The 19132-nt window shown below is 37.5% G+C and overlaps 2 protein-coding genes across 2 annotated transcripts in view; both read right to left on the reverse strand.

Moving 5' to 3' along the window:
- cacng5b (calcium channel, voltage-dependent, gamma subunit 5b) overlaps positions 1-7072 on the reverse strand; it is an 8630-nt gene extending 1558 nt beyond the window's left edge. Inside the window, exons 1-5 of the mRNA XM_014010137.1 lie at positions 6973-7072; positions 3279-3526; positions 2014-2100; positions 583-723; positions 355-500 (exon numbers count right to left, since the gene is read on the reverse strand). Coding sequence (XP_013865591.1) covers positions 355-500; positions 583-723; positions 2014-2100; positions 3279-3474 — 570 coding nt within the window. The 5' untranslated portion in view covers positions 3475-3526; positions 6973-7072. The remainder of the gene's footprint in view (positions 1-354; positions 501-582; positions 724-2013; positions 2101-3278; positions 3527-6972) is intronic.
- Positions 7073-9813: 2741 nt separating this feature from the next.
- Positions 9814-19132, reverse strand: part of prkcab (protein kinase C, alpha, b) — a gene marked incomplete in the record, with an annotated part of 113795 nt that continues 104476 nt past the window's right edge. Inside the window, 6 exon segments of the mRNA XM_014010135.1 lie at positions 9814-10890; positions 13199-13339; positions 15259-15366; positions 15692-15772; positions 16887-17025; positions 18601-18663. Coding sequence (XP_013865589.1) covers positions 10726-10890; positions 13199-13339; positions 15259-15366; positions 15692-15772; positions 16887-17025; positions 18601-18663 — 697 coding nt within the window.

Raw genomic sequence — 19132 nt, forward strand, 5'->3', positions numbered from 1 at the left:
CAACATGCTCACTAATGTCATTGTTCTTTATAAATGTCTTCTTGTTAATAGGTGTTTTTTTAATTAAAACAACTGAATCTTAGGTCAGGAAGTTAGGCTGCAGTACCTAATTATAACCACAAGAGGTCAGAAAGTCACTGAGTTCTCAGGTCAAGCAGCACTTTAGAGAGAATTTATTAAAACATTTTCAATATGACTAATTACAAAATTAATAAAGAACAATGAATTATATASAAGTAACAATAAAATGTACTAAATACATGACTAACTTGTGTATTTTTTACCTTTAATTGTTACAAAAGGTGTTTTGCTGAAGTTAAACTGTAAAAGAGTTGATTTGAGTCAACGCCTCACCTCAGTGAGCAGGAAGGAGAGGGCAGCGAAGGCAAAGGACCAGCCGTACTTATAGGAGAAAAAGGTCTCGCTGCTTTTTGTCCTGTTCAGCATCTCGTCATTTATACTGGAGATGTAGAGAACCAGACCCACCACCAGTGCTAACCCTGAAATACAGACAGTCTGCTCAYTATTCACAGAATACTCACAGCCGAGGCGACACAAACAGGACAGGAAAGTTGAGCGTACCTGAAAGGATGAAGAAGATTCCTGAGACAAATGCCAGGATGGTGCGGTGGGGGCGGACGTGGCCGACGTTGTTCAGGACAAAACCGATGAACATGAAAATGAGGCTGACCAGAGGGAAGGYAGTCGCTGAGCGGATCATCTCTGAGGAGGAAGAGGAGACATGTGCACATTTACATTTGCTCTCAAACATACTCAGTACATAAGATTTAAAAGCTACCAACTCAATACCCATAATGGACCAGCAGTGGTGGGCAGGACTAGTCTAAGAATTAGTTCCACTGGCCCTAAAACACTAACGCAGATATTTAGGTCCCCTAATTCTAAAGCACTAACGCACTGAAATTTTTAGCAAAAGCTAATTCTAAAGCTCTAAAATAACCCAGTCAACCCATGAACATTCTTCAACAGACAACATGAGTCACATATTAAAATGTTGCTCTCTTAATTCTTATCACTGACAGTCCACAGCCATGTTTGKGTTCATATATTYTCAATATATTGTTACCAGTTGGATAAGTGACACACATATGAACAAAATGTGCAACAGTTTTCACCATCAGCTGTTAACATTAACATTGATCAATAACATTTATAGACCTCAGTTAGGTGCTTCTAAATTTAGCCTATAAATTTAGCAAGTGCTAACCCACTAATACATTTTAAAATTAGCAAAAGCCCTAAAGCACTAATCAGGAAATTAGTTCCCCTATTGGGGCTTTATGTTTTAGGGGAACTGTGCCCACCACTGTGGATCAGTTAGAGCAGAAGTTCCCAACCTGGGGGGTTCTCAGCTTGGCCTGGAAGTAAGAAAAGGGGCTGTGAGGAAAATAGGTTGGGAACCAATGATTTAGAACGCCTCCATGGTTTTTCACCTTTAGCTGAACAAATATGTAAATTCTGGATTTTTGAAGGTCAGAAATCCTGTTGATTGTCTCCAATGTGGTCCAAAGACACTTGACCCTTTGAAGATCATGTCTTTTTCTCAGGAAGTGTTTCTGTTTTAGGATTCTTGTGTACTGACAACAAAAATAACACTTCTTATTAATTAATCTAGAAACATTTATGGTTTCAGCGGTGACACAACAACTTTTTTTCTCACCATTTAAAAAAGAAAAAGGTCCTGACAGGGTGAAGGGTTAATTTTTGCACATTTATCTCTAACAAACCTCTGTGTTAAATCTAAATAAATGACTCATCATGTGATCATTTGTCACATTAAGTTTTGAACCATGCAGGTTTTGTTGTTGGTTTTTTTGTGAGGATGCAGAGAGGAGAAACACAAGCTTACAGGTGACTCAGACTCATCAATGAGAGTTTTCACTCAGGATTTTTTTTTAATCAAAGGAGAAAACACAAGCTTTACTCAGAGAAGAAAACAAACAAAAATAGAGTTGAACCTTCTTTCCTCACAGCCGGAGTGTTTGAACTCACTGAGCACGTTTCCTGTGGATTCTGATGTCAGCTGGACGCTCGCAGGCATCATGTACTCGATGGTGAAGCAGCGGCCCGACTCGTCCCCTGGAAGAGGAAGAGGAGAGAGAGGGTCACCTTCAGGGGTTCATCAAACAAAGTGGTTCTTAGATTTGGGAGCTGGCACAGAAAAAAAAGGCAGGTAAACTAAAAATTCCATCTGGTTGTTTTTTAAGCAGCTTTAACAAACAGATAAAATGTGGACATTTTTTCTAAAAATTGTAAAATATTTCTTTGTTACTTTTATTTTATAGTTGCTTCACTTGTCAACAAACAGATAGTCATTATATTCTGTATCAAACTTAAGGCCCTCAGGCCAAATCTGGCCCTCATTCATATTTTATCCGGGCCCAAAGAAAATAATTTTCATGTGAAACAGTTTTATGGTTTCTCTTTCTGCCAATGAATTTAGTTAATTCTTTGAAATGAATGGTGGCCAACTTTCAAGCCAAGAAAACAAAAAGTTTAAATTGTTCAGTAATCTTTGATTTTGGTGTGGAAAGAGAAACAGATAATTGATTTTAATGATTTTATTCTGTTTTCACTTCTTATTTCAAAATCAAATAATTAGATTTTTAATGCGGGGTTTCTTTGTTTACTTGATTTAGTGGATTGTTATAAAATGTATCTCTAAGATATAATACTGTAAATGAGAAAGTTGCTGATAGGGAAATATATAAGAAAAATATACAATATAAGAAATAAATGGGTCCTAAACATAATTTTCTTTTTTTTCTTTATTTGTTAAGTTATAGATTCCAAAAGATAAAAAAATAATTTGAAAAAGATAATTTGTATTTTTATAGGAATAATTTGTTATTTAACATTTCTTAAACAAATACTGACAGAAACTGGCCCTTGGATTGGACTAAGTTTTGAATTTTGACCCCCTTCAGAAACTGAGTTTGACCCCCACAGATATCATTAACTGACTGATCTGATGGAACCACTCGGGCCAGAGAGCCGTTTGTCTGGGTTGAGGTGTGTCTGAACAATGGTCGCAACTCTCTGGACGTGCACTGCATGTTTGGTGAGAACGTGGTGCTAGATGACCTGATTCTGGGTCAGAGATTCATGTGTAGCGGAGCAGCCACAGGGGTTTGATTTCACCAGTATGAAGTCAGACATCGTCATCTCCCTGAGCAAGACACTGAGCCCTTCATTGCCTCATCCCAAATCTTTTTTGTGCCACATATAAACCACATATCTACACACACATCACTAACCAGCCAGGAAGCAGACCCTCCAGAGGCCGGAGTGCATTGAAGTCTTGATCACGGCGGTCTGGTTCAGAGGTGTAATGACACCCTCCTCCAGGTAGAGCCAGTAATCTGTGCTCACTGCCACTCCCAGCAGCCCCAGGCCGCTGATTGCAAAGACACTGCTGAGTAAAGTCAGAGCCTTCCTGCTGCACGCACTCATGGCTTCCACAAGCTGCTGCTTCAAATCCAAGGAAGAAGAAAGAAAAAAGATCCTGTGTAGAAAAAAAACAAGGTTTACTCAAGAGAGATGAAGAGGAAGATACAACCAAAAGACAAAAATATAAAATTCCTGACTAATGTAAGAGTGTGATTCGATTTACAGATTTAGTGCCATATTGTCAAATAAAATAGTGCCTCCTGAGCCATACAATGTTGTGACTGTTTACAAAGAACAAAAACGTTTTAAAATATAACTTTTAGCTACAAAAAATGAGCTAAAAGCCCCTGAGTCCAATTCAAGATGGCCACCACAACTAATTAACATAAACCAAAGTGAAAATAGCTAGAACTCCGTCAAACAGATATTGAGCTAAAATTTGGTTTGGCGGTAGCTCAGAGTCAAATAAGCAAAACTACAAATAACTTTTGTTGAGACATGTTTTCATATAAAAAGTTTTATTTTCTGTTTTCAGGACTAGACTGAAATGCTACCTGACTTTTATTCTAATCACTGATGATCAGTGTTCAGACTCTGAACCCCTTCAACAAACTGTCACAATCTTCCAGATTCAGTTCGACAACAAAAACAGCAGGAGCTTCATGCAATCACCTCTCTGGCTTTGAGCTAAAAAATAAAAATTCTTAGAGCTTTAGATTGAAAAAAAAAAAGAAAGAAAAATCAGGGCAAAGGAAGATTGGGAAACAAAACGATAAATATAAAGAAGAAAAGGGAGAAACACTTTGAGAGCTTCTTGTCTTTCAGTTGTCCATGTCAGAGAGCCTTTAGAGATTTAAAAACTCATCTTTATTCAGCGTAATAAGCAGAGTGTGAAATGTCAGGCAGGCATGAGAGTGCACAAATCAGTAACATCTTTTATAATCTTCCTGTTTTATTTTCAGCTTTCAGCTCGCCCGAAAGAAACTCAGTCTTCCTTTTTCATTCCTCCTCCTTTCTTTTAATTCTCTCCATGTCCCGTCTAACTCCATCCTGCCCGCCATGGAGAGAATAATAAAGCCCGAGTCAATGATAAAGCTATTTGAGTGGCCAGACTAAAGGACATGAAATGTGTTGCAGGCTTTTCCGCTGTGAATACAAATGTCTGAATCTATTAAAATCCAGCTCCCGTTTTTGACATTTTACAAGCAAGAATTTAGCTGCAGTAGAAAAAAAAAGGTTTGTAACCGTCATGGAGGGGATTTGGCTGAATGATCACAGAGATGACGTCTGCAGAGAGAAGATGATGATTTAAAACTCTGTCAGGACTCATGTCAAAGTGCAGTGATCCGTCAGAGAACAGAACATCACAAGGAAGTCAAATGGTTTAAGTATTAAGCTATTAAGAGCCCATTTGATAAATTTATTAACTTATATTTATTGATAATGAGACCAGCTAAGCTCCTGCATTCAGGTACCAAATTTTATCTGTCATCAGACAACCTGAGGAGTGAGTGTTGGGTGGAACTCCAGGCTGTGCCACAGTGGTAAGAAAACAAAAAATATATAACGTCCTTAAGAAAGTAAAGCAAAAGTCTTGGAAATTTCTTCTTTCTAAAACACATTTTTACGGAGCCCACCTGGTGACATTGGATAAAAAAAATCATGGTCATGAGATAATAACACATGACCATGCTTTAGTTAATACATAGCCACAAGATCATTTTGAGCAGCCTTGTCCCTTTGTGAGAGATACAGACATTGTCGGAGTCAGATTCTGTATGAAAATACTGTTTTTTGTGTTTAACTGTTCAACGGTACGCCACACTTATTATTTTTGTGTGTGTGTGTGTGTGTTTAATCCAAAGAATATACCTCCATGGTTCAATCTAAACAATACAGTTTACCTGTTTTGAGAGTTGAGCAAAAATATAAATAAAACGAAGCTTTTTGGACAAAGACAACTCCAGGTTACCTGTGTTTTACAGCTGCAGCATTAACAATTACTTCATACCTAACTGCAAGTCACTGGAATTAGTCATTCATTCATTCCAATATTAAAATAAAAATAAAAATTAATTCAGACTTGCTCATGTTAGTAACCAACAGTCTCTGCATGTAAATGTTTGCATTAACGTTCTTAAGGCCACAAGTTACATCATGGTCACACACTAATTCTTGTTTATCCAATGTCACCAGATGGGCTCCAAATTTTTGAACTTATTTTCTGTCAGTTTGACTGTTTATGGCTGAAGCTACTTATTGATCTTATTTGACTTATTACTACTCGATTAAACTATAAATGAAACATGCTAAAAAGAAATGTCAGTACGACTTTACAGCAAGAACATCCTTAAGAATGGTTATTAAACCGCTAAAAATGCAATTATTAAGATTTGAACATGCAATAAACCAATGATTAACAGTAATATTATATGAAACAAGTAAAAACATGAACACATGAACCTGCTTCATTGTATAATTAGTGCATTATATTAGATTTATAAATGCTTTATAAGGCTTTAACAAAATCACAACTAACCTATTTATAAAACCTTAAGTGGAAACAAAATGTTTTACAAACTTTTGTGCCAGGAGAGTGGATTCAAATGTTTTAGTTATTAATTTTGCATTAATGTGTCCACATCTTTTCATGAACATTTGAGACACTACGTAACATTTTCAGAAAATTACAGATTTTTACAAAACCAACCAAGTAGCAAATATTTTAGAGTGACTTAAAATTAAGTTTTGTGTCCCAATATTCACGTATCACACCAAGACAGTGTTGTTTCACTTACACCACATTTGTTATGTTGTAATAAATATTAATGAATGACTTAAACCAAAGAAATTTGGTTTAAGTCATTCATTAATTTAATTACAATAAGCAAAAACTTTTAAATGTTAAAATAGATATTATTTCCTAATTCAATCAATACCTTTAAATGTAAAATAAAAACCTTTGAGTTTTTAAAATTTTTCTTTTAAAAACAAATACAAATTTAGAGAAAAAAGTTTAAGTGCAAAACTATCACTTCAGCATTTATCTAACAATTTAACATTTGTGTGAAATGTGTACCTTTTTGCAATTGCTTCAAATATTTTTCAATCTTAACATGAACAGTGCAGCTGATTAATCAGGATGATGAACAGAAATTTGTGACTGAATCAACATGAATTTCTAGTTCAAAACAGTAAAAAAATATGCAACAAAGTCACTCAGGATTTGTTCTTCGTTCATCATTGTGCTCACTTTGCTTCATGCAGTTTGCTCCTACCTGTTTGTTATTTTCTGTCCAACACTCGGAGTGACGCGTCAAAGTTGGGAATAAAGAGGTAAAGCTGAAAAATGTTAGACTTCAAGGGGGAAAAATCAATTCTCTTTTGTCGTTTTGCCAGTAAATTCCCTCAGAGAGCTGTGGAGTGAACAGAAGCAGCAGCAGCAGCGTGTCGGTGCTTTCAGGAAGAAAGCAGACAGAAGCCTGACTTACACCACGAAGCAGCAACTTTTAACCTGTAAGGGTTAAATCCTTTCGTTTAAGTTCAGAAAATAAAACCCACCTCAGTCCGCGTGATGTTCTTCAAAGTGATGAAAACAGGAGTTTGTGTTTTCAGCACCGAGGACAGCTCCTCTCCTCACAGCTGCAGGGAGGCAGCTGTCTGATGGAGAGCACAGAAAAATCAGAAAAGAGCAGCTGAACACTCAAGAGGCGTGGGATGGAACCTTCAAGAGGGAAGATCTTTTCTTAAAGCAACACATTTGCCTATATTTAAATTGTCATTATATACATAACATTTTTATGTACACCCAGACTGAGTGATTTGACAGATGGTATTTCTTTGATAAACAAACAACCCTATGATTAAAAACAAGGAGTATGCTATTGTTGCTGTATACTTTATTTATACACAGTATTTGCCATCACACAATGAACAGAGGAACCAGAAGGTTCAGGTTAACAAAGCAGGGGCAGTAAAAGAAACACAAACAACCCTGTGACTCTAATTCCAGCCTGCAGTGGTTTTATACCCTGACATTTGATTATCTTCACAACAAATCTAAAGTTTTTATTCTTTTTTTTTCTATATGGGTTCTCAATGTGAGACATGTAAACATTCAGTTTGAAGACTTCATTTTGGTCCAGATGTAAAACAGGTGCAACATCAGTTCAAAACTAATTTAAAGATAAATAAGTACACAAGATACTTTCATGAATTTTAATTTGGTCTTTGTCATTGTAACCTAATGTACAGGTCCTTCTCAAATAATTAGCATATTGTGATGAAGTTCATTATTTTCTGTAATGTGCTGATAAACATTAAACTTTCACGTTTTAGATTCATTGCACACCAACTGAAGTAGTTCAAACTTTTTATTGCTTTAATATTGATGATTTTGGCAAAAAAGTAAAGAAAAACCAAAAATCCCTATCTCAAAAAATTAGCACATCATTTCAAAAAGGTTCTCTAAATGACTTATTAACCTAATCATCTGAATCAACAAATTAACTCTAAACACCTGCAAAACATTCCTGAGGCTTTTAAAAACTCCCAGTCTGGTTCATTACTCAAAACCACAATCATGGGTAAGACTGCTGACCTGACTGCTGTCCAGAAGGTCATCACTGACACCCTCAAGCAAGAGGGTAAGAAACAGAAAGACATTTCTGAACGAATAGGCTGTTCCCAGAGTGCTGTATCAAGGAACCCTCAGTGGGAAGTCTGTGGGAAGGAAAAAGTGTGGCAGAAAACGCTGCACAACGAGAAGACTTGTCAGTCAGTGATGGTCTGGGGTGTCATGTCAGCTGCTGGTGTTGGTCCACTGTGTTTTATCAAGGCCAGGGTCAATGCAGCTATCAGGAGATTTTGGAGCACTTCATGCTTCCATCTGCTGAAAAGCTTTATGGAGATGAAGATTTCATTTTTAAGCACGACCTGGCACCTGCTCACAGTGCCAAAACCACTGGTAAATGGTTTATTGACAATGGTATTACTGTGCTCATTGCCAACTCTCCTGACCTGAACCCCAAAGAGAATCTGTGGGATATTGTGAAGAGAAAGTTGAGAGARHRAAGACCCAACACACTGGATGAGCTTAAGGCCYCTATCGAAGCATCCTGGACCTCCATAACACCTCAGCAGTGCCACAGGCTGATTGCCTCCATGCCACGCCGCATTGAAGCAYTCYTTTCTGCAAAAGGATTCCCGACCAAGTATTGAGTGCATAACTGAACATAATTATTTGAAGGTTGACTTTTTTGTATTAAAAAACTTTTCTTTTATTGGTTGGATGAAATATGCTAATTTTTTGAGATAGGGATTTTTTGTTTTTCTTTACTTTTTTGCCAAAATCATCAATATTAAAACAATAAACGGCTTGAACTACTTCAGTTGGTGTGCAATGAATTTAAAATATATGAAAGTTTAATGTTTATCAGTACATTACAAATAATGAACTTCATCACAATATGCTAATTTTTTTAGAAGGACCTGTAGTTCAGATGTAAAAAAAGAAGAAAAAATTCTAATAAAAAATTGGACACACCTAACTGACAAGGATAAAATATGTCTTTACTGCTTTAAAGCAGACTAATTGAATCTTAGAGCAGATCAATTACCATCAACTATCAATTACCATCAACAATATGCGCCGGATCACCTCCGTACAGAAGCACCTGGGCTCAAAGAACATGGCGCCCAAGGTGGGGCACCAAAAAACAGTGTTTGGCACAGATGAACAAATTAAACAATTTACATGTGTGTCTTTTTTAAAATAGTTTAGCTCTTTAACAGTTTGGGCTACATGAGCGAGCGTGGAAAGACATGAGCAGAAAACGCACAATGCTGGTTGGTTTTTCTCCTTCGGAGTGACTCTACAGCGAGGATCTCTGTAACATGCAGGGGTGGTTTTCATGCTTGGGTCAGGCCTTGCCTCACGCATGCACACTATATATCAGAAAAGACAGGACATGTTTGGCCACAGGGCACTCCAGAATCCTCATACAGTTGGAGTTGGGTGCGAGTTGACCCCGTCATGGCCAAGGCAAGAGGGCGTTCGGCTGCTCCACGCATAACAAGTGCTGCATATTGTCTATATGACACAGAGTAGTATAAAACATTGGATACTGAATACTTGATACATTTATAACAGGGTTTTCTGATATCAAAGCTACCAAATATCAGCCAACTGTATATATATATATTTATGTATATATATATACTTTTAGGTCTAATCTAAACATAGAAATGTTCAAACCGTCTATGGTAGTAAAAGCACATTCAGTTTGTAGTATAAAATCTGCAAGTAACTTCTCTTTTTGAATCGTATTTACATAAAAGAAAACTAATATTCGAGACATGTCTGGACAGAAAAGTTCAAATAAAACATAAAACAAAGAACTCTTGTTTTTTTTCTTCTTCTTCAGAGTCAACATGGAACAGATATATATTGACAGAATTAATTTGATGCTAAACTTTACAGTGATACAACACTGCATCCTAAACTCTACAGCTCATACGGAGTCAGAAAACAAGCATGCGACAGAGATCTGCTTTGTGCATATGAAAATAGTATCTTAATACTTCAAAACACCGTCTGCTTCATTCACACGTTTCTGACTTCTTCACCGCGGGAAACATCTGCATGCGCCGAAAAAGACTCGGGCGTCCTGCTTCTGTTTCTCCGTCCCCATTTTGATCTACTAACAACAAAACAACAAATACAAACAGACCCAATTTAAGGGTGTTTAGTGCTTTAACACCATCCAGAAAGGCCAGAAGGAGGAAGAAAACATCACAAGGACTTTAAAAACTCTAGTAGAAATGCTTTTTTTTCATCTCAACATTGGCACTCGTGTAACAGCATACCATCACTTTTTTTTTAAAAGTAGAGAAACATACAGGTGTAAAGCACAGAAAAAATATCTGCTCTTTTTGTGCATTGCAGCTTGTTGCAAGACAAGGAACGTACGTGGGATTAAACTGTTTAACACCGAAAGAGCAAGTAACTGATACCGAGACACATTCATTCACAAGGTAAAAGGCTGTAGATGTGTTGAAAGCTACAGCTGTGTGTTTGGAAATGCAGGTTCGGGCTAAGAAACAGTGTGAAACGCTGTGGACATCAGCGCCGTGGTTCAGTTTTCTCTCCCCGCCCGTCATCAGCGACACTCTGAACCTTTTGGTTTTTTTGCTCCTTTCTGCTCGGGTGTCTCGGTGCACAGGAATTGGTTAAGTGTTTAAGACACAAAAAGCTAGAGGATTATAGGAGTCTCTTGACAGCAGGGGGACGCTCGCTGGACAGGTCTCGCCGCCTCATACCACGCTGTGCAAAGAGGGATGGGAGAACTGAGGGTTGATGTAGGAGAAGCCGGCGAACTCGCTCTGGTCGATGTTGGCGATGACCAGCTGGTCTGGAGGGGTCAGCACAGGCTGGGTGCGTGTGAAGAACTTGTCAAAGTTCTCTGCCCCCTTTCCACACTGAAAGAGATGAGAAGGGTGTTAGACGGAGGGCAGCGTTTTTGACGGGCGGACAGTAAAAGGGTAGAAAAAGGTTGTGGGCTTGTGATGAAAGGCTTTTCCCACTTTTAGTAAGCTTCTGAGCCGCCTCAGCGGGAGAGTGGTGAAGGAAAATGTCAATACTGTATTTAGCCTGGCAGAAGCTGTAATTAGATCAGAAGTGAACTATGTAAACAGGTGGTGGAGGTCATTAGCGTCAGTGTCTGACTTAAAAATTTAAATGTAAGCCTTCTTCAGGTCCTCTGTAAAAGTTCAGATCTGCTTTTTCAGACCGATTTGTGATGCAGTCTAGGTATTTTAGCATTGTAAGGCTCAGCTCAGCCTGCCCCGCCTAGCCCTGGTTGTGTTTGCATTGAGCAGAGAGCTGCCTTGATGTGGGTAGGATCAAACAATTTAACACGCAGAAATCTTATTTCATTTTATTTGCAACACAACATTAATGGACTACACTAAACTCAAAGACAAAGTACTGAACATTGAACTGGACCATCCAGCAGTATGATGACTAAGAGGAGAGGGCAGGACAGAGAATGGTAAGTTAATGGTAGCGCATGTTAACTTGTGATTTTTTATTTTTATTTATTTATTAATTTATTTATTCTTGTAGCTTGGTTAAACTCGTGTGAAAAAAATATTACATTTGCTGCAAACGATTCAAAAGTTTCTCTCATCTGTGTGACGTAACCCCCCAGTCAGTGAACCAATCAATGAGCAGCAGTAGCTGGTGTCAAAACGGGCCGAGTATCCCGGCCCAGACCGAACCAAAGGTTTCAGGGTTCCAGAAATCGGGGTGGAACTGGGCCATAAGGGCTAAAACAAACACGCTGAACCCGGGTTTAAAGCCAGGCTGGCCCCGAGGCCGGGACTTGCAGTGCGAAAAGGTCTTCTGTGAGCTCACAACTGCAACACAACCAGCAATGAATGCATCCACTGTGTGATACAGCCACAATGCAAGGCAGCATTTCTACGTGTGTGCAACTAAAATGAAACACTGCTCTTAAAGCTATTTTTATCCCTCGGTGGCAGTGCTTCAGGCAATTTGGGCACAGAGGGGATGAAGGATGCGGGGGTCAGAGAACAGAAAAGCAGCGTTGGTGGCGACAGGAGGAGGTGCAGATATTTGGGGAGAGGGGTGGGCTGCAGGTGGCCACAGCTGAGATTCATCTTCCAGCTCTGCTGCGTGCAGAAAACACCGAACAAACACATTTGCTGGAGATGAATGTGATCACAAATGCACGGCCGCTCATGCATACGCTCCTGGGAACTCTGAGGAGTTCTTTGAATTATTCAGCAATGATTTAAAATGACAAAAATAACCTTCAGGAAATCACCAAAAAACCCAAAAAAGAAATGTGAAAAGAAAAAAATAATAAACACTTTTTTTAACCAACATTTTTTTATTTAGTCATTTTTTTTCATTTATAAAAACAACAAAAAGCCCATTAAAAACAAAGTGAATCATTTACTGAATGAAGAAGGTGCAGAGAGAACAAATCTTATTAAACCTCTTACTGCTTAAATAATAAAAAAAAAACAAAATTAAAAAATGTGATAACCACCATAACATGATTTGAAATTCCTCCCAATTGGATACTTTTGACTTGAAATTTTTTTGTTAACAATTCTGTTTTCCAGGATTAGTCGAAAGGGACCAGCACATTTGCAAATATTTGTATTTTTGGTAAATCCAAGTATCTTTTGACCTGCCTGAGCAGCCGTGAAGCGCTTTGATTTTTTAAATATTCATGCCACAGTATGGCAGAATGTTATATGAAGATTGTAAAATGTTTTCACACAGCTGGTCTTCAGCTCATAAAAAATGCTCCTCAAAGCAGCTGCAGTGGTGAACGCAAAGTCTAACAGGACTGAGAAGGTTCTGCAGATGAAGAATAATTAGACAGGAAAATCCAAGAGACTTTATCAAATATATATTTGGAAAAAACAGCAGAATCCCAATAAAATAACCTATTCATAGGTAAAGCATGGAGGCGGTTCAATCATGGTCTGGGTTTGTGAAAGCGCTTCCCTATTTAAACTTTCAAAACTGCTGAGGACCAACCAAAAGACACCACAAAATCCACAAAAGAGCTTCTCAGGCAGCGACAAATGTCAGTGAATGCCAGAAAAAAGTCACCCAACAAAATAAAAACCCTTTTTTAGAGAATAAAGGAGAGAAATCTTTAAGAAGTTAAACAGAGGGATTCTTACCAAAGGGCAAGTTATTAAGAACTGACCGTGAGTGACTGACATTTCTGCACGATTTACTCACCACTTTGGGTTTAAACGGCGGCTGGATCTCTCGGTTGGCCAGACGCTCCCAGTCGATGCGTCTGAAGAAGGCCTGCTCTCGGATGTCCCGCTCGCCCTCAGGGCTGCAGCCGAGGCGCTTCGACGGGTGCTTCGTCATCAGCTGGAGACAAACAGGGACAGAGGAAAAAGACGTGATGCAAACAGTTTGGTCCTTTTACAGAATAAGAAACGGACGAAGCAGAGGTCGAAGAGAAGGAATGAAACTGAACTTCTGAATATTTTCAGCTGGATTGAAAAAAGAGTGCTGTGACTTTTACTAATTGTAACTTTTAACCTTGTTGACTTATTTAACTTTATTTACAAAAGATTTCCACACAAAAACAAAATGAGAACTCAAATCCTTAAAACACAATTTTTTTGTCTTCTAATGCTACTTTTAGCTTAAAGCAGCACATTTTAGACGTTAGCTACAGTTTTGCAGCTTTTTACAAATTTTTGATTCTGTTCTTATTTTATCTTTCATTCTTTAGCAAATGTTTTTGAAGTCACTCACTCAGTTTTCCCACAGTTCCTCTGGTTTAAACCAACAGTTATTCAGCAGCTTTGTGCAGAATCTGACAGTAAATCAGCTGTTAACATTACTTCAAATAGTTATTTCAGATTCAGTAATCATGTTCTGTTCTGGCCATTCTTTTTAAATAAAARGTGAAATAAACAACAACAGGAATGCAATCTCTTTTGTCAGCTGTTCATGTTGTGTGACAGGAAGCCAACCTCAGGATGTCATGACAAATATTAAAAGTCTCCATCAGTCTGAGTCTGACGCTTAACATAATCGTCTCTCTGGTTTGGTAATTGACTCTGAAAGTTCATTTCCTTGTCTGCAAATAATCAGGAACGTGAAAATCAGCGCTTCGCCGTGACGATGAGCAGTCCAGATGTGAGACAAACACGGGAGTTCTAAATTAAGACTCAAAAAAGGGAAAAAGAAAAAAAAAAGAAAGAAAATTCAGGCTAAACAATAACTTTGTGAAAGGTGAAAAAGTGGACAATAATGTTTTGTGGATGGGTTTTAATGAAACTTTCAGGAAATAATTCCTGGGTGTAAATCTACAGCTCATTAATTTTCTGAGTCAGCCCTGTTCAAGATGGCAGCTAAAGCTGATCGACTTCAGCCYAAGCAAAAACACATAATTCAGAAGAATTTACAAATATTGTGCTAAAACTTGGTGTGATTGTAGCTGAGGATCATTGCACATAATTTTATTATAATTGTTAAAAAATAATAAAGTGTTACTTGAAAAACAATTGACAAAACAATGGCAGAATATCTTAATAATCCAGGATTAGAGTGTTTCAGGGAAAATCGTGTAATTTACTTTGATTATTAAAGCTTATTTTATAAGGATTATTCAGTATGTAAATGTAGTCCTGAAATACATCAAATGGTGCAGTTTAAAAGAGTTTACAAGCTCACATCATAATTAAATCTTCAAGTCATGCTCATTTTCCAGCATGAAATTATTTTCTAAAATATCTGAGTGAACACAGACACTTTGAAAAGGAAATATTAAATAAAATATAAAACTCCTGTTTAATACACCTGGTACATACAAATCGGATCATTTATCCCCTCATGATAAAAGGAAAAGTGGAATAAAAACAGCATTCGTGCCTTTATGCTGCTCGGATCATTTGATTTTAATCTGCCTTTCTGAGTTTACACCAGTGCGACAACAAAAACAAAACAACAACAACTGGGGCCGATTAGTTTTTGTTGAAACATCTCCATGTCTGTGTTTAATAAAAGAAACACTTGAGACGAGTCGGGAGAATCGGAGGTTATTTTAGTTTCAGCAGAGGGTAGGGACGTGCGTGTGTCTCCTGACGATTGCGTAACTCCTCAGCAGCAGCCGACGGGTTTCAGTTTTCAGTGTAAAACTAGCTGTCAGAGTGCAAACACCTGCTGTCAAACAGCAAAACTGCTTCATGCAGGAAGCCGTGAAACGTCTCAGCCTCAGAGCACGTTTAACGGAGATGTTCTACCTCATTCTCCTGTTGGGTGTAAACACCACTCACCCCCTTACAGATGGACACAGCTTCTTTGGACATGGACTTGGGGTAGGACACGTTGTGCTCCATGATGGACTGGAACAGCTCGTCCTCGTCTTCTCCGTCGAATGGTGGCTGGAAAGGACAAAAGCAGCGGCAGAAGGCTCAAATAGAAATTTGGACAATTTGCAGCCTTTTTTTTTTATAGGAACACATTTCAGATGTAGGAGCCAGATGTGACTTTCTGTTCCAAGAAAAATTATCTCTGGAGATAAAAGTAAACAATTCTTTTGCCAAAAACAAACTGGAAAGGTACAAATCCACAAATTAAAAAAAAGGAAAGGCATAATATAGGTTTGAGCTTTACAAAGGTAGTCTGTTTTTCTGTAAGTTTGAAATCACATACATTAAATTATTTTAATAAAAAAAAATTTGGGCTCTATTGTAAAGAACTCTTTACCTGTCCCGCTAACATCTCATACAGGAGGACTCCGTAAGCCCACCAGTCCACTGACTTCCCATAAGGCTGGTAAGCTATGATCTGAGAGGAAACAGAAACAAGGTTACTGCATTTTCTGCCCGAGAGGGCTTACAGTGAAGACATGGGACAAAAATCCAGCTAAAGCATTTTCCTCAACTCAAACAACCAAATCAACCTCTGCTAAACACAATCAGCTATTTCCAGCTGCCATAACAAAAGCTTTTTTCTCCCACCAGCCAATTTACCAGCCCACACTTCCCTCCCCCTTACACACGCACACTCGACACACACACACTGCACAATCACACAGATGCACGCCCAAAAAGCTAAAAACACAGCTGTGTTTTCTTTTAACACACAAATGAAATCATTTAAATGTTTCCTCGTGAACTATAACTTGTTTATCAGCTTCATGAAAAAAATGTAAAATTATTTGTTTTTTACAAGATTCTATAAATATGAAATACTGAAACTTTAGCTCAATGAAAATTAGAAATAAAAAGAAACCTTCTCCATTGTTGGGTTAGTTCAGCCGAGAAGACGTTAGCTACTGTTTTGCTAATTCTAGCTTTCATGTAATTACACGTTTGGTAATTTTAGCTTTTAGCTTCCAGTTTGATGACTTTAGCTTTAAGCTGTTGCTTTAAATCCAGTTTTTAACAACTCGTTAGCAAATTTTAGCTTTTAGCTACTGGTTTGATTATTTTAGATTTTGATGGTGTTTTGCTCATTTTAGATTTTAGCTTCCCTTTTGCTAATTTTATCTCTTGTTTTATTAGTTTTCTTGTTTCAGCTCTCAGCATTCACGCTGCATTTCTACGTCTAATCTAAATCTACAACTAACTAAAACTACACAAAAGTTCACACCAAGTCATTGAAATAAATATGGGAGCTATTGATTGTGAGAAAATAAAAACTAAAGTATGTTTATTATTTTTTCTGTTTCCTTGTCTGATCTCAAATATCCAAAAGTCAATCTTATTTGCTGCGTTCATCACAAATGGTAGGACTTTATGTAATAACTATGTAGAACAAAACGTGCTGAATTGTTCCTTTAATTTTTCAGCGATAGAAAACAAATTCCTCACGGGGTTAATAAGGGGTCACATGATGGTAGATCTCTGAGACTATAAAGACGCCATGTGAGTTCCTTTAAACATGGCGGACGCCTCACCTCGGGTGCGATGTAGTCCGGGGTGCCACAGAAGGTGCGTGTGGACATCCCCTCGTACATGTTCTCCTTGCACATGCCAAAGTCTGCGATCTTGATGTGGCCCTCGCAGTCCAGCATCACGTTGTCCAGCTTCAGATCCCTGCAGCACAGACAGCGTTTGTGCTGAAACATTTCTAAATGCCCTCCAGTAAAAAGCACAACCTCACATGTCTGAGCTCCGCGTTTATCTGCGGCTCACGTCATTTGATGAGTAACGTGTTATTTTCCCATCGGCTTTTGGTCCTCTGCGCTTGTTTTGCTTCTCAGAGTTCAGCTTGAACCTTTTGCTCGTGTTTTGAATTGTGTTGCTTCACCTCATGAAACACTTTTATGGAACACACTTTCATCAAAAAATAAACTCAGGATGACAAACGAAGAGGTGAAGTCGAGGGGAGAAAAAAGGTTGACATTTGTTTTCTGTAGAGAACGCTGCTGTGACTCATGTTTAACTGTAAACAATTGTTATCAATTTCAAAGCAGCAACTGTTCATTTGTTTCACTCATTTCCTCTTTAACATCTTAATTTCCTCCTTTTTTGGACATTATCTCCTGATCTCGTCATTTAACATGTGAAAAAATCTTCCAATAATCTGTGTGAAACAGACACAGAGGCTTTCTATGGGATAAATCTTGTGCCAGCAGGAATTGAATTTGAATTGCTCTGATTGAATCTGAATGTGCATAATTTGAAATTGAATGCATGGGTTTGAAAATTAATTTCACTAAATTGAAACTTATTTTAATGCTTTCAGAATCAGAATCAGAATCAGAATCAGAATACTTAATGATCCCGGGGGGAAAATTGCAATTATTACATTTGAAACTGAATTTAAAGTTTTGGATTTGAATTAATTTGCTTTGAAACTGTATTCTGGTTTATTAAAACTTCATTTTGACTACTTTCAATTTCAGTTCCATAATTCAGATTTTTGTGTCCCACATCCTGGTCCTTGAGAAAGCCAGCCAGAGTAAACAAACACAGATCCACAGATTTGGGTTTCACTTCAGTGAAGTTTCCTTTCTGTATGTAACAGAGTTGATGCAATCCACCACAAAAGTGACAAAAACAGACAGTTATTTTATCGCAGTGATTAATTTTACCTATAGGTAGAAAATGTTACATTTACGTCTCATCATGGATCACATACTGATCAGATGATGCTGCTGACTGATCCATGATGAGATGTAAATGTAACATTTTCTATAGATGAAATTAATCCCTGCAATAAAATAATTCTGTTTTTGTCACTTTTACGGTGGATTGCATCAACTATGTTGCATTACAGAAGGGAAACTTCACCAAAGTGAAACATAAATCTGTGGATCTGTGTTTGATTACTCTGGCTGGCTTTCTCGAGGACCAGGATGTGACACAAAAATCTGAATTTTGGAACTGAAAGTGAAAGTAGTCAGACTGAATTTTTAATAAACCAAAATACAGTTTCAAAGCAAATTAATTCAAATTCAAAACTTTAAATTCAGTTTCAAATCATTAAATTCAGTTTCAATTTGGTGAAATTTATTTTCAAACCAATGCATTCAATTTCAAATTATGCACATTCGAGCAATCCAAATTCAGTTCCTGCTGGCACAAGATTTATCCCAGAGCTTTCACCTTAGGTTTAGCCACACTAGTTGCTTGAAAACACAAGAGTAAAATAAACATGTAACCCACCTGTAGATGATTCCCTTCCGGTGCAAAAAAAACAAGCCAACGGCTATCTCTGCTGCATAAAACCTGCAAAAAATAAAGAATAAAAAATAAACATCTATTAAAGCATGAGCACAATACACTTCATATACCTCCAATAAACTACAAAAGGGAAGTTGATCTGCTGATTTCAAAATAAAAGCTCTAGACAAGAATCACTTCACTTAATGGACTTTTCGCGGACACCGCCTTTAGCCATTTGTCACTTTTTTTTTTTTTTTCCAAACTTTGTTTATTTGGTTTTTAACAGGAATTGCATAGCCATACAAATACAATGTGATACATATGAAACAAACCATACAATTCCCTTGGGTTAAAAGAACAAAACAAAACCAAAGAACAACAGAACAAAATTACCTCCAATCACTCCCATGCAATAAGAAAAAGTCATAAGGAAAAGGACAAAAGAAAAAAAAATGTTTTAAAATAAATAAAATTAGGATGTATTCTGCCATACCTTAAAAAAAAATGTTTAAAAATTTCAAGATATCTAAAA

The sequence above is a fragment of the Austrofundulus limnaeus genome, unplaced genomic scaffold (assembly GCF_001266775.1).
Source record: "Austrofundulus limnaeus strain Quisiro unplaced genomic scaffold, Austrofundulus_limnaeus-1.0 Scaffold65, whole genome shotgun sequence".
Lineage (NCBI taxonomy): Eukaryota > Metazoa > Chordata > Actinopteri > Cyprinodontiformes > Rivulidae > Austrofundulus > Austrofundulus limnaeus.